Here is a 14,585-nt window from a genome sequence, read left to right as displayed (position 1 = left end):
TTCTAATTTAAAGTGAGTGAGAGCCAGCGAGCGGTGAAGAGGGGTAGAGGAGGAGAAAGAGAGAGAGAGAGAGGGAGAGAGAACCTTAATCAGGTTCCACACAATGTGGGGCTCAATCCCATCTGGGATCATGACCTGAGCTGAATTCAAGAGCCAAATGTTTAACCAGCTGAGGCACCCAGGCACCCCTGTTTTGTTTTTGTTTTGTTTTGTTTTTTTAAACCAGAGCACAACTATGAGTTAAACCTAAACTCCCTGGCAATATTGTAAGAAATTATGTGCTAATTTAGGGAAGAATTTAGAGAAAAGTATTTTTCTGGTCTCACTGTGATGACCTTTATACCACTTTCTCTCTTTTTCCCCCTTCCTCTTATCATTTGGACTTTTGTATTTGGAGGAATAACCTTTGCTTACCAGTTCTTTCTTTCTTGAAGCCATTTAGACTTTTTCTAAATTGGGTATCATTCTTTAAAAAAATAGTCTAGGTTGGGGTGCCTGGCTGGCTTGGTTGGTAGATCATGTGACTCTTGATTTTGAGGTTGTGAGTTTGAGCCCCCCATTGGGCACAGAGCTTAATTTAAAAAGTAAATTAAAAAAAACTCACTTAAAAACATAGCCTAGGTTATAGGTTTAGTCACAGCAAGCTATATATTTTAATATGAAAACATACATGAAGATTTCCTTTTTTGATGATTCCCTGAAGGGTATAGCTTTCCTGGAAAAGGAATTCTCTGGAGAAAGAACAGAAGGAAAACTGCTTTCTACTTAAATTTTTTTAAACCAGAAAATACTTTTTCAACAAGGTTGAGATAAAACCACTGTTCCTTTGGTTGTGGTTTTATCCATTTATGTAAAACTTGGCACATGATGAAAGCATATGGTTCTCTATCTTTACGTTTCTAGATTTTCTGTTCTCTGCTTGGTAATTCTGCAACATTCGTTAATTTAATCTATCTCTGGAATTATCACTTGTAGCCATCAATCTTTTCTTTTTGCCTACACTGTTTAAGGGAAATTGCTAAAAGTAATTATTTTTAGTTTAAAATACAGATTGGAACTTGGTCATTAGTCCATTCCCAGTTTTTGTTGATAATTTAGTAAAATTTTTCTTCATTGTTAAATAGGAGCGTCACTATAATTTGATGCCTACCTTCGATTACATAAAGTATGTTTACTTTTAGATCATTGATGTATAGTGAAGCTAACAGACGGGAGACATTTACCTCATGGCCTCATGTAGGCTATAGATGGGCACAACCAGATCCCATGGCTCAAGCTGGATTTTATCATCAGGTGAAAAAGACTCAGAAAACATGTTTTTCAGTATGCTTTTGTAGTCTTCAGTAAAATCATCAACATTTTAATACTCTTTCAAAAACTTACTTTATGCAACCTTGCTGTGTGCTTTTGTTTTTGCATTTGTGTGAGTTGTTTCATTCTTGGACATTTGATCATAATACTGACTGGCTATCTCCTATATCCTGAATTGTGTACAAAAAGGAAAAAATATTTGTTACAAGTAACTAACAGCTGAGTTAATGCTTCATAACTATTTTCTTTCAGAAACCAGATATATATATTTTTTAACTATATAGTAAATTTACTACATCTGTAGTCATAGTAGGTGCTAAGTAGAGTAAGTGCTCAAAAATATTAATGTTTGTTTTCAGATGTATATGTTCAGATTTTGATACATTTTATATATATGGCATTTTGTCTCATGTGTCTTGAAGAATATGACACAAATTAGGTTCACTAGTTAGCTTTCCTTTTTTACTTGGCTTTCTTGTGTTGTATAATATTCAGTTTTTAATAATAAAATCCATTAGACTCTATTTCCTTATATATTTAGCTGTATTTCAAATACTTTAATAATACAATTGGAAGATGCTAGATCAGAGATTGAGTATGTGTGTGCCTCCATGTTTGATTTAGTGCTCATTTTTTGATGAAACACGATTTTTCAAATAAAGCGAATGTTTAAGCATTAGGGCACTCACTGTCTTTTTGGGACCCGTGTATAGATTGTCTTTTCCTCAGTATGGTATTTTACCTAAAATTATGAACTTTTTAAAAAAAGAAGTGTTTTTATTAAAAGGTTATTTTAATATTAAGCTTTTTGTCTTCTTTGTAAACTTGCAGCCTGCCTCATCTGGAGATGATAGAGCCATGTGTTTTACTTGTAGCGTATGTCTCGTTTGTTGGGAACCTACTGATGAACCTTGGTGAGTTTTGATTTTTCTGGATGTGATAGGCTAAGTTAGTCCTATAAGTAGGCTTTTAAACTTTCCTTATTTCATCTAGATACAGTAATATTTTTGCCTTTTTGACATCTGTATTTTTGCCTTAGTCCTAAGAGAATGAGAGTGTTATGCTCTGTTACATCAGTTGGCGTATAGTAGCTAAGGTCTTTGACTTCCTAAAATCTACATGGGAGAAGTGCCAAAGGAATAGAATTAGGCTCTGAAACCAGAAGGCTTTGACAAAGTAAGTTGATACAGCATGATAAACGTCAGCAGTTTAATCTTGGTCTGTTGAGGGCAGCCTATCAGTAGGGAATCCATAGAGGATGGCCTTATGATTTACATTTTTTTTAAGTTTTTTTTTTTAATGTTTATTTTTGAGAGAGAGAGAGAGAGAGAGAGAGAGAGCGAGCGAGCTTGAGTGGGGAAGGGCCAGAGAGAGAGGGGGACAGAGGATCTGAAGTGGGCCCTATTCTGACAGCAGAGAGCCTGATGTGGGGCTCAGGCTCACCAACCATGAGATCATGACCTGAACAAAGTCGGACGCTTTAACTGACTGAGCCACCCAGGCACCCTGCGGTTTACGTTTTTAACTTTGAAGTAATTTTGGGGAGTCTGTGGTAATTTGAATTCTAGTGGATGAAACTTTAGTACTTGGTTAAGTATTTGGGGCACCTGGGTGGCTCAGTTGGTGAAACAGCTGACTCTTAGTTTTGGCTCAGGTCATGATCTCACAGTTTGTGGGTTTGAGTTCTGCCACGGTCTTTGCCCTGACAGTGTGGAGCCTGCTTGGGACTCTCTCTGCCCCTCCCCTGCTCACACTGTCTCTCTCAAAATAAATACATAAATTTAAAAAAGAATAAGGGAAGAACTTGGTTAAACATTAGAGAGCATGTATCAAAACCTAATTTTTATGAATAACTGAGGTCCTATTAATAGAAATAGTAATTATAATAACAAGTATTTATATAATGCCACTTACCACATACCATCCTATGCACTTTATGTATTTTTAACTTGTTTAATTCTCACATTAGCCCTATGAAGTAGATATTATTATCGTCATTTTATAGGAGAGAATGGAGAATAGTCCCAACTTAATCCTTATAGTCACTCAGTGAGATAGGAATTATCCCAATGTAAATACAGAAAATAAAATTTGTCAAAGGAGATATGGCTAATAAGTGACGGAGCCAGGATTTGATTTGGTTTTAAGATACATCATTTCTTTTTTAGTAAAATTAGTTTGAGGTTTCTGTATGTTAATCAGCTGATTTGAATGGGGTGAACTAGCTAAAGTCCATTGGAATGTGTGCATGGATTCCAGCTTGCATGAAACATCTGTGGACTGCGAGTCAAACACATGCAGTTTCCAGTTTAGGTTAAAGTTCTATTTGGAACTCAGTCTTTTCCCCTAGAAACCATTTATAGATGTATAGAAACAATTTTTTTTTTTTTTTTTTTTTTAATTTGAGAGAGAGAATGTGAGCGGGTCTGGGACAGAGAGGGCAGGGGAGAGAGAATCTTAAGCAGATTGCACTAAACACAGGGCTCGATCTCATGACATGATCTGAGTTAAAATCAAGAGTCGGATGCTTAACTGAGCCACCTGGGCACCCCAAGATATAGAAACAATTTTATTTTATTATTTTTTAAAATGTTCATTTTTGAGGAGGGGGGGAGAGAAAGAATCCCATGCAGGCTTTGCACAATCAGCGCAGAGCCTGATGCAGGGCTTGAACCCACTAACCATGAGATCAAGACCTGAGCCAAAATCAGGAATCAGACACTTAACCGACTTAGCCACCAAGGTGCCCCTAAAAACCATTTTATTTATTTATTTGTTTGTTTTAAAGTTTATTTATTTATTTTGAGAGCAAGAGCAAGAACAAGGGAGGGGCAGAGAGAGAGGGAGAGAGAACCTGAAGCAGGTCCACACTCTTAGGACAGAACCCGAGGTGGGGCTGGGGCCCACAAACCATGAGATCATGACCTGAACCAAAATCTAGAGTTGGATGCTTAACCAACTGAGCCACCTAGTCACCCTTAGAAACATTTTATTTATTTGTTTAGTTAGTTCATTTATTGCAAGAGTGGGAGAGGGGTGGAGAGAGACAGAGACCGAGAGAGACCGAGAGAGACAGAGACAGAGAGAGAATCCCAAGCAGGCTTCATACTGTTAGCACAAAACCTGACGTGGGGCTTGAACACAAGAACTGTGAGATCATGACCTGAGTTGAAATCAAGAGTCGGATGCTTAACTGAGCCACCCACACACCCCTAGAAACCATTTTAATGTGTCCTTTTAGTTTCTCAGGCTGATCCTCAGTTATTTAACCCACCTGAAAAATTATGTCATGATTTTATAGAATATAAGTTTATTCAAAAATATTTTGATTGTGGGGAATTGGTTCAGATTTTCAGCTTGGTCACAGAATCAAAGATTCTACCCCTTCTTTGTCCAAGGAAGGATTCAGGATTCTTCAAATTTGAGCAATTGATAGTATTTTTGATGGCCTGAGGACAGTGTTCTAAATGGGTAGGAGGAAATAAGATTGAGCACAGCTGGGGAGCTGAGCCTAGGTACCTTCTGAATCTCTAAGGGGGAAAAGAAGGAAGGCTTACAAGTGGAGAATGGGACTCTCACATTTTGATGGTGGGAGTCAGTAGAACTACTTTGGAGGGAGATTGAAGTTTTTAAAAAATAAATTGAGCACACCCTATTATCTGTTAATTCTACTTGTATTTATTTACCCCAGAGAACTAATTCCTCTTGTATGCAAAGAGGCATAAAAATGGTTGGAAGCAGGGGCGCCTGGGTGGCGCAGTCGGTTAAGCGTCCGACTTCAGCCAGGTCACGATCTCGCGGTCCGTGAGTTCGAGCCCCGCGTCGGGCTCTGGGCTGATGGCTCAGAGCCTGGAGCCTGCTTCCAATTCTGTGTCTCCCTCTCTCTCTGCGCCTCCCCCGTTCATGCTCTGTCTCTCTCTGTCCCAAAAATAAATAAACGTTGAAAAAAAAATTTAATAAAAAAAAAATGGTTGGAAGCCGCAGTTGTAAACATGGAGTCATCTTAAATACCTGTCAGGATGGAATAGCCACACAAAATATGGTATACTCATAAAATCTATTATCCAACAAGTAAAAATAAAAGGAATCAATAGTTTGCTCTCTATTAATCACCTTCAGTAACTTTTAGGTATGCTATTTTATCAAAAGATCTGTTGTAGAATGATTCATATAATAGTACTTTTTCTTTAAAATGAAAAAACCCTATATTATATGTATAAAAAATATTTTAGAAATATACCACTTAAACTCATAAAAGTGGTCATTTGGAGGTGGGAAAAGAGATTACTGGGATTGGATATTATAATTGAATGATATTTAGCTTTATAATCATGTGTTACTTGTGTAAATAACATTTTAATTAAAAAGTTAAAACTTAGGAAAGAGAAAAATATGTTAGGATCTAGCTGGAGGGAATCCAGTTGAAATATATGCTTGGGGGATGCCATGTAAAAGCAATTATGTAAGACATCTGTGTATTACAGATTATCTAGGATTTACATATGGATATAGGTAAGTTGTAGGTACCTTGTATAAAGAAATATGTACACCCCAAGGAATAGCATATTTTGTAAGTATAGTTTTTATTTCTTTGCCATGGAAATGAAAAAAAAAAGACTTTTTTTGGTAGAAACATCCTGGCATTTCAAATAATGCTGTGTAATTACAGCTAGTGAAAGTAAAAAAAGAATAACCAGAAAGAAACAAAGTAGTCACAAAGTTGGAGAGGTAATTTTTTCAGTGTAAAAGTTGATCCTGCTTTCAATATTTGAGAAAATTATTTTTTTAAGCTTTTTCTTTTAGTGTTTATTTGTTTTTGAGAGAAGGGGAAGAGACAGCATACGAGCCAGGGAGGGGCAGGGAGAGGGGAGACACAGAATCTGAAGCAGGCTCCAAGTTCTGAGATGTCAGCACAGAGCCCAGGCGGGGCTCGAACTCGTGTAGCATGAGATCATGACCTGAGTGGAAGACCCACGCTCAACTGACTGAGTCACTCAGGTGCCCCCCAAAATAAATTTTGTTTAGAGGTTATTTATCTGGTCTGGTCCTGTAGTTAATGTATAAGATGTATTTGCGCATCTTTTTTTGTTTGTTTGTTTTTTAAGTTTATTTTTGAGAGAGGGAGTGAGCAGAGGGAGGGGCAGAGAGAGAAGAAGAGAGAGAATCCCAAGCAGGCTATGTGCTCTCAGCCCAGAGCCCAGTGCGGGGCTCGATTCCAGAAATCATGAGATCATGAGTCGAAATCAAGAGTCGGGTGCTTAACAGACTGAGCCACCTATTCACCTATGTGTGTTCTTAATCTAGGTCACTTTATCCATACTCTGTAGATCTTTTTGCTTTCAGGTCTTTACTAAAAGATTTTTTGTGTTACGAATGGCATTTGTTGAGTTTTTACTCTATATCATTTATATTGTGGCCACTGATAAATATAAGTATGCATATAATTATATAATTTAAAAATTGCTTTATTGAGATATCTTTGACATGTAAAAATTACATATATTTAAGGTGTATAACTTGATGTTTTGGTACATGTACACTCTGAAAAGACCACCACAATCAAGCTAATTAATATATCTATCACCTCTGCTTAGTTGCCATTCTGTGTGTACATGTGATAAGATCTAATTTAAGATATATTTGTTTCTCAAATTTCAAATATATAATACATTATTATTACCTGTTGTACCTTTATGGAGAATTTTAAACTGAAACAGAGTAGTTATTTATTTACAGTTGTAGGAAACTATGAGGAATTATCAGAACTTTAAACAATTTTATCAGTATGTTAATAGAGTATAAATTATACTGTAGTGTTCTGTGTCGTTTGAGACTGACCTTCTATGTAATCCATTCAAGTGAAGAGTAACTGCTACCAAAGTGAGTGGTAGAATGTTAGTGATCTTGATCAGATGGAGTGATTTGGTATTTGAGTCTTTTTAATAAAGTCTAATTAATTGTTTTTTTAAAAAAGGAAAGATCCTGGAGTTCTCTTTTAATCTACAGATTTAACAGCTAAATGTTGTTCAGTAAACTTTTCCTTCCTTAATCTGTGTAAAGGTCTGAACACGAGAGACATTCCCCAAACTGCCCATTTGTGAAAGGTGAGCACACACAGAATGTGCCGTTGTCAGTCACTCTCGCGACAAGTCCTGCACAGTTTCCTTGTACGGATGGAACTGACCGAATATCTTGCTTTGGGTCGGGGAGCTGCCCTCATTTTCTAGCTGCTGCAACAAAACGAGGAAAGATCTGCATATGGGATGTTTCCAAACTTATGAAGGTATGTTTCAGTTTTGAAGTGATAGATTAGTAGTTGAGGAAAAAAATCAGTTTTAAACTTAGGCTTTTCATTTGTTTAGGTGCACTTAAAGTTTGAAATTAATGCCTATGATCCAGCAATTGTACAACAGCTTATTCTGTCGGGAGAGCCAAGCTCAGCAGTTGAATCCAGGAGACCAACTTTGGCATGGCTGGAAGACTCCTCCAGTTGCTCAGATATACCCAAATTAGAAGGAGATAGGTATGTGAGGTTTTTTTTTTTTTAGTGGCATTTATAAAAGTTAGATGTTTTCCTAAATTTTATATTCTCTTAATTCTAATTAAAGAGGCAGAAAAAAAATATTAGGTCAAGAGAGTGGAGAATAAATGTTCAGTTGTTAGATCTGAAAGAGCTCTGTGATTCTTGAGAAAAGTTTTCATTCAGAAATGCTATAGTCTGTAAAGCGTACTTTTATATTCTGTCTCAGTCTGTGCCAACTGGAAATAATTGCTGCACTGAAAAATAAAGTCTAAATAATGAAATGAAATCCTCGGATTATACTTGAAGTTTTATCTTGTATATTTTTTCCTAGAGCAGTTGAACCAAATGATTTTGGTTTCCACTTTTTTTTCATTAACACCTTAAATTGTATCAGTACCGTTGGATAGTGAAAAAAACTTCTGGCTAGGCAAGATGACCCAATTATGTAAAATAGTTTATCAGTAGTCAGCAGTGAGTTGAGGCATGATTGCTAAAGAGACATTCTGTAAAAATGCTGTGTTGGATTCTTTTCCATTCAGCTTTTCTGACAGTCTTGATTTCTGTAGCTGTATTTGATCTGTGTGGGGGTAAGAGAGTCAAAGTATAATCTCACTTCACCCACTCGTCTCCCAAGACACTGCAGTTGTAGCTCTGAACTCGGCTAGAACTATAGAGGAATGTCTGCAGTGTAGTCAAGTGGACCGAATAAAGGGTTCCTCAAAGCACCCAACTTGTGGTAGGCAGTAGAAGCTACTCCCTTTTAAGATTCTGAGAGTAGCAATGTGAAATGGAGCCTATTTAACTATGGTCAGATGCCCTGATGCTGAGGAGGTCTATCATTTTTCACTTGCAGGGGCTTCTTATGTTACTGATGTGGGATCGATGTTATATGCCATAGTTCGTGGTTTAACAGTATTTTGCTTCATAGTCCCTTTGATGGCGTGTGTTTTCATTAAGAACTCATGTAAAATTTTATTAGTATGAATTATTTTATTAAGGGAATTAATGGAAAATTCACGATATATTAGTTGGGAAGGTTAGCTCTGTCTAGTCTGTCTTGGTAATGATAATGTATAAATTCTGGGTAGGTAAATGAATGTGGCCTGAGCTCTGGAACAGACTGAATTAAAGCTTCATGGTTGTTTTTAGTTATTATAAATCCCTGTGAGAACTTGATGGGAAAGCATCTGACCTATTATTTGAGTTTTGAGCACATTTGTCAATAGGACTAGAAAGTAAGTGTGCTTGAGGTCTGTGATTTTCTTAGAAGTTAGTGGAAAATTTATATAAGATGATGAAATTAGTATGTGCTTTTAAACACTTATTATTTTTTTATTATTTAAAAAAATTTTTTTAAACATTCGTTTTTGAGAGACAGCATGAGCAGGGGAGGGGCAGAGAGAGAGGGAGACACAGAATCCAAAGTAGGCTCCAGGCTCTGAGCTGCCAGCACAGAGCCTGACGCGGGGCTCGAACCCATGAACCACGGGATCATGACCTGAGCTGAAGTCGGACGCCCAACCAACTAAGCCACCCAGGTGCCCCTGAACACTGATTTTAATTAGAACTTTCGTCTTGGGGTTTTGTAATTTGGGGATTAAAAATTGAATTCAAGGGGGCACCTGGGTGGCGCAGTCGGTTAAGCGTCCGACTTCAGCCAGGTCACGATCTCGCGGTCCGTGAGTTCGAGCCCCGCATCAGGCTCTGGGCTGATGGCTCAGACCCTGGAGCCTGTTTCTGATTCTGTGTCTCCCTCTCTATCTGCCCCTCCCCCATTCATGCTCTGTCTCTCTCTGTCCCAAAAATAAATAAACGTTGAAAAAAAAAATTAAAAAAATAAAAATAAAAATTGAATTCAAGACATACTCTTTAAGATTACACCGATGCGTGCGCGTGCGCGCGCACACACACACACACACACATAGACACATACACACTCACTTAGGTAAAATGTACATTTTTGGTAAATGTGTATCCAGTATTTCAGGTGAACAGGTACTGTGTGGGGTAGTGTGCTGGAGTTGGGATATAAATCTCTCTGCCTACTTTTAAGAGGCAGTCTTTCTAGGATAGAAGGACACTTTTCTCCTGAGAAAGTGAAGCGAATCATACAGAAAGAGTACTCTTAAGTTGGGGTGGCAGGAGGAAGCCGAAGAGGTGGAACTTCATAACTAACCTCAGTCTCCCTCTCTGGCCTTCCCCTCCCCCAGAGGCAGCAGGATTTCTGTTGTACCTGGTAGTAAATATAATGAACTAAACTACTACTGAGTTTGTGCTACAAGATAGAATATATTTGGTTTTAAAATATACTCTGTGAGTTTCATTAGCTTGAAGAATTAATATTTAATTGAACAGATTAAAGCTTAGCCAAGATGCTTAAAGTAGTTAGTAGTATAATTTGCCCACGAATTGTTTATAACCCTTTCTACTTAAAAGGCAACATTTTTCTTTGTTCTGAATTCATTCAGAGAAGAATTTTTATTTGGGAAGGAAGAATACTTATTTGGGGACACACTTAATTTTAATGAATTAACATTTTTGTCTCATTTGTATATTATGTTTTTCAAATGGGTAGAAATTTCCTGCATTTAATTTTGAAGTTGTTTATAGTATTGATGTATCAAAACTAAGGTATCCCTGTAATCTTCAGTTTTCAAAAACAGATAATCCCAACTAACCATTTAAAACTTACTTATAATATCTGGTTTATTTTGCACGTTTATTACTCTGCAAAAGATTTTGTGTGTGTACAAGGGTTCAGGAAATGTAGTGTGTATTATATACCTAATGCATGCTTAAAGTAGAAAAATTAGACAATACAGAGAAGTAACTTGAAGAAACGTAGAGTACCCATACTCACATCATTTAGTTATGTTAATATATATATGTTACATTTTTTAATATGTATTTATGTTTTTTAAACCATATTTAAAAGTTTTATTGAGGTATAATTACATATCACAAAATTCACCCTTTTAGTGTACAATTCAATCATTTTACTCATGATTTTATTATGTAATGGTATGAGAATTTTTCTGTCATAAACTATTTTGAAAAAACTGTACTTTGAAAAACTTTAGAAAGAACTTTTTTTTTTTTTTTTTTTTTGGGTCTGTTAAGGTGATTATCTGGCAACCTTTTGGAACATTATTTGTAATAGTGTAAGTTATTTGTAAAGCCTATCAAGGTGCCTTGAATTTCTTCCTTAAAATATACAATTACTTTATTTAACCTTTTTTTCATTATAGGTGGGTAATACTTGGTTATTTTCCTTAATGTAAAAACCTTTCGATACTTGAAGCTTGTTGTATCTTGGTTTGGAGTTCTTCATTATGGGTAATTCCCAATCATTAATATTTCCTCTTGGGATTTAATTTTCCCGGTATTTTTATTACTTCTCTGAAACCAGCCAGTTAGTATTTAAATAGTTTGAGGCTACTCAGCAACTGATCTTGAACTTCTGCACATTTTTCTTTGTTGTTGTTTTAAATTATAGCACAGAATTGTTTTATGGACAGTTACTTCTACTTGAAAAATTTAAAACACAGGAATTTGTCAAAAGTGTCTGAGTCCTCCCCCTCCCCCATATTTCAAACTTTTTTTTTTTTTTTTTTAAACTTTTTTTTTTAATTTTTTTTTTCCAACGTTTATTTATTTTTGGGGGGACAGAGAGAGACAGAGCATGAACGGGGGAGAGGCAGAGAGAGAGGGAGACACAGAATCGGAAGCAGGCTCCAGGCTCTCAGCCATCAGCCCAGAGCCTGACGTGGGGCTCGAACTCATCGACCGCGAGATCGTGACCTGAGCCGAAGTCGGACGCTTAACCGACTGCGCCACCCAGGCGCCCCTCAAACTTTTTTTAAACGGAAATTACTAACTTATATTTCATTTAAAGCAAGTATCTGGTTATTTCAGTTGTAAGTGAAATACATTGTTTCAAAAAGGGAGAATTAATATTTACTTTCCTCCAAAATGAATCTTTTTATTTTTGTAATTGAGGTCATCAGAATTTTAGCACTGCTGTAGAAGTGCTGATTGTTAGAGTACAGACACAGCCTAATACTGTGCCAGAGTGATCTTTTGTTACGTTTTTTTCTTGTTGGTGAACAATAGAGAGTGAGGATAAAGTTAATGCCAAGAGGGAGGCTGGCGATTTCTTGACACAGTGAAGAGTAAAGGAGGAACTATTGTCTCTTCTTAACCCCTGACTTCTGAGTTGTAATAGTTTCCCTGCTTGTCACAGAGTTCTTATCACCCCTTCCCAAACCAACCAAATACAAAACAAAAGTGAAATACATGCAAGTGTGTGAGTACGTGTACATACACACCTATTTATGTAGCTCTTTTATTTTGTTCTAGGACAGCTTTCCGGAATTCCGTAACACAGTGTTATTAAAATTTTGCTACTAGAAGTTTGTACTTGATATTATTAGCTGCTTCTCTCTTTTATCCTTTTTTTTTTTTTTAATTTTTTTTTTTCAACGTTTATTTATTTTTGGGACAGAGGGAGACAGAGCATGAACGGGGGAGGGGCAGAGAGAGAGGGAGACACAGAATCGGAAACAGGCTCCAGGCTCTGAGCCCTCAGCCCAGAGCCCGACGCGGGGCTTGAACTCACGGACCGCGAGATCGTGACCTGGCTGAAGTCGGACGCTTAACCGACTGCGCCACCCAGGCGCCCCTCTCTTTTATCCTTTTATTTACCTAGACTATTTTCTGTCATACCTTAACGGTCTTCATATCCCTACAAATTTTATTATAGATTCTTAGAGGTTTCCACGCCCTTTTCCAGGCAGATGCTTATTTCATGATTTTAAGGTAATCCATTACCAGCATTATTAGTCACTTATGATCTCAGACTACTTATATGTCATTTAAGCTAGTTTTAATAGTTTTGTATGATACTTCTATTTGAGATACAAGGCAGTGGTCGTTGTACTTTTTTCTTTGTCTCATATTATGTATACTTTTTTTTGGAAATTTAAATTATTTTTTGCTTTGTCTTTAAGTGACGATTTACTGGAGGATTCAGACAGTGAAGAGCATTCCAGATCAGATTCTGTGACAGGTATGTAAAAAAATGTTAGTCTGTTTTTTTAAATCTTTGCAGTTGTTCATTTGTAGGTAAAGCTAAATATTACTTAATTCTAAATTTCTCAGTTAATGCAAACTCTGAATTTTCACTAATATACACAGAAAACTCAAATTTGCACATTAGAGGTCTTGAATTAGTATATATGGAGTCCCATACTTATATTTTAAATGGTACATATTCAAGTCAAACAGATTGAAGTGATTTTTACTTTTAATGTTTGTTTATTTTGAGAGAGAGCGCAGCATGAGTGGGGGAGGGGCAGAGGCTCTGAGCTGTCAGCACAGAGCCCGATGCAGGGTTTGAACTCATAAACTGTGAGGTCATGACCTGAGCTAAGTCAGACGCCCAACCGACTGAACCACCAGGCACTCCTGAAGTGATAGTTCCACTGAAGTTTTGTCATAGATGTCAAGGAATTGACATTAAGACAGAATGTGTTCAGTTTATTTGCATAATTTATTCTGTGGTTATATAAAAGTAATACTGAAATTAAGATTCTTTTTCCCAAAATAAAACAGGTGAATAGAGAATAAATTTTAAAATATATTTTAAAATATAAAATCATAGACATTAAGGCAATCGAGTAAGTGCTGCCTTTCTCATTATCTTATGACATATTAGGGTGAAAGACTGTACTTTGCATTTTAATGTAGTTTTTTATATAATAGGCAAGGCTAATTAATAGTACATCTTAAAATAATTTTTCTATATCAGAATTCAAATTCTAACTCTGTTATTTATTATAGGCTGAATGCATTTCCTAATACATAATAATACATAAAAGAATTATGTTAACATCTGTTTAGAGTTTTGGGGACAGATTAAGATAAAAATATATAAAGCATAGAACCTGGGAAGCACCCAGTATTTTTAAAAAGTGACTTATTAAATTGTGGCTGTTTTGTAATGTCAAATCTTATGAACTAAGGATATGTGTAACTTGTGTGGAAGAGACACAGCTTTGTATAGAACAGTTGTCAAAAATTCGAGTAATTATAGAATGGCGAGTGCTTTCTAAATTCTAAATTGTCATGAAAATTTTTTAAAGCCCCCAAACAATGCTACACCTTGGGGTGGATTTGGGGTTAAACCTAACTTGTCTTTTGAGGTAGTTGGTAGCAATGAAAAAAATGTTTAAAGTAGGGAAATGTCCTGAATAATATACAATTGTATCATTAGCTCTTGAAAAATAAAGAATAGATTCATCAAAAAAAAAAATTGGTTTGATGAAGATAGTGCTGTTTTCCCATTTTGTTGTCCTTTTGTAAAAACAGAAAAGAGCTACCATTGCATTTTCTTAATCTGATAAAAATAATAAACTGGTCACAGGTCACCTGGAGACCTGTTTAGAACCTGAACCCTTCTACTAACTCTTGTGTCTTGTCAAGTCAAACTCTCTGGGCCTTAGTTTTTCCTTTGAAAAGTGAAGTGTTTGAACTAAATTTTCCTTTTTCTGCTGTCAAAGTTTTTGATTCTAACCATAACCTTTCCTTTGTATGCTGTAGCTTTGTTCTTTTCTCTGGGTCTAAGGATCTCAGTAGGTATTTTTGTAATTATAATGTCTCTTTGGTCTGTTTCCTTTTCCCTTTTCTACTTTTATCTGTTTCATCTATGCCTAGTTGCTCTTTCACACTTCCTTTAGATACTATAGTCCTG

At 36.3% G+C, this 14,585-nt stretch overlaps 1 protein-coding gene across 13 annotated transcripts in view; it reads left to right on the top strand.

The window, feature by feature from the left end:
• The window catches only part of BIRC6 (baculoviral IAP repeat containing 6), a 223,923-nt gene that overhangs the window by 36,067 nt on the left and 173,271 nt on the right, over positions 1–14,585 (top strand). For all 13 annotated transcript variants that reach the window (XM_045054708.1, XM_019827703.3, XM_045054705.1 and 10 more), the window contains exons 5-9: positions 1,182–1,293; positions 2,143–2,225; positions 7,372–7,594; positions 7,674–7,834; positions 12,844–12,902. In XM_045054708.1, the coding sequence (XP_044910643.1) occupies positions 1,182–1,293; positions 2,143–2,225; positions 7,372–7,594; positions 7,674–7,834; positions 12,844–12,902 (638 nt within the window). The remainder of the gene's footprint in view (positions 1–1,181; positions 1,294–2,142; positions 2,226–7,371; positions 7,595–7,673; positions 7,835–12,843; positions 12,903–14,585) is intronic.

Source organism: Felis catus, chromosome A3 (genome assembly GCF_018350175.1).
Source record: "Felis catus isolate Fca126 chromosome A3, F.catus_Fca126_mat1.0, whole genome shotgun sequence".
NCBI lineage: Eukaryota > Metazoa > Chordata > Mammalia > Carnivora > Felidae > Felis > Felis catus.
The sequence above is the reverse complement of the archived record's forward strand: the minus strand, read 5'-3'. Positions and strand labels throughout refer to the sequence as shown.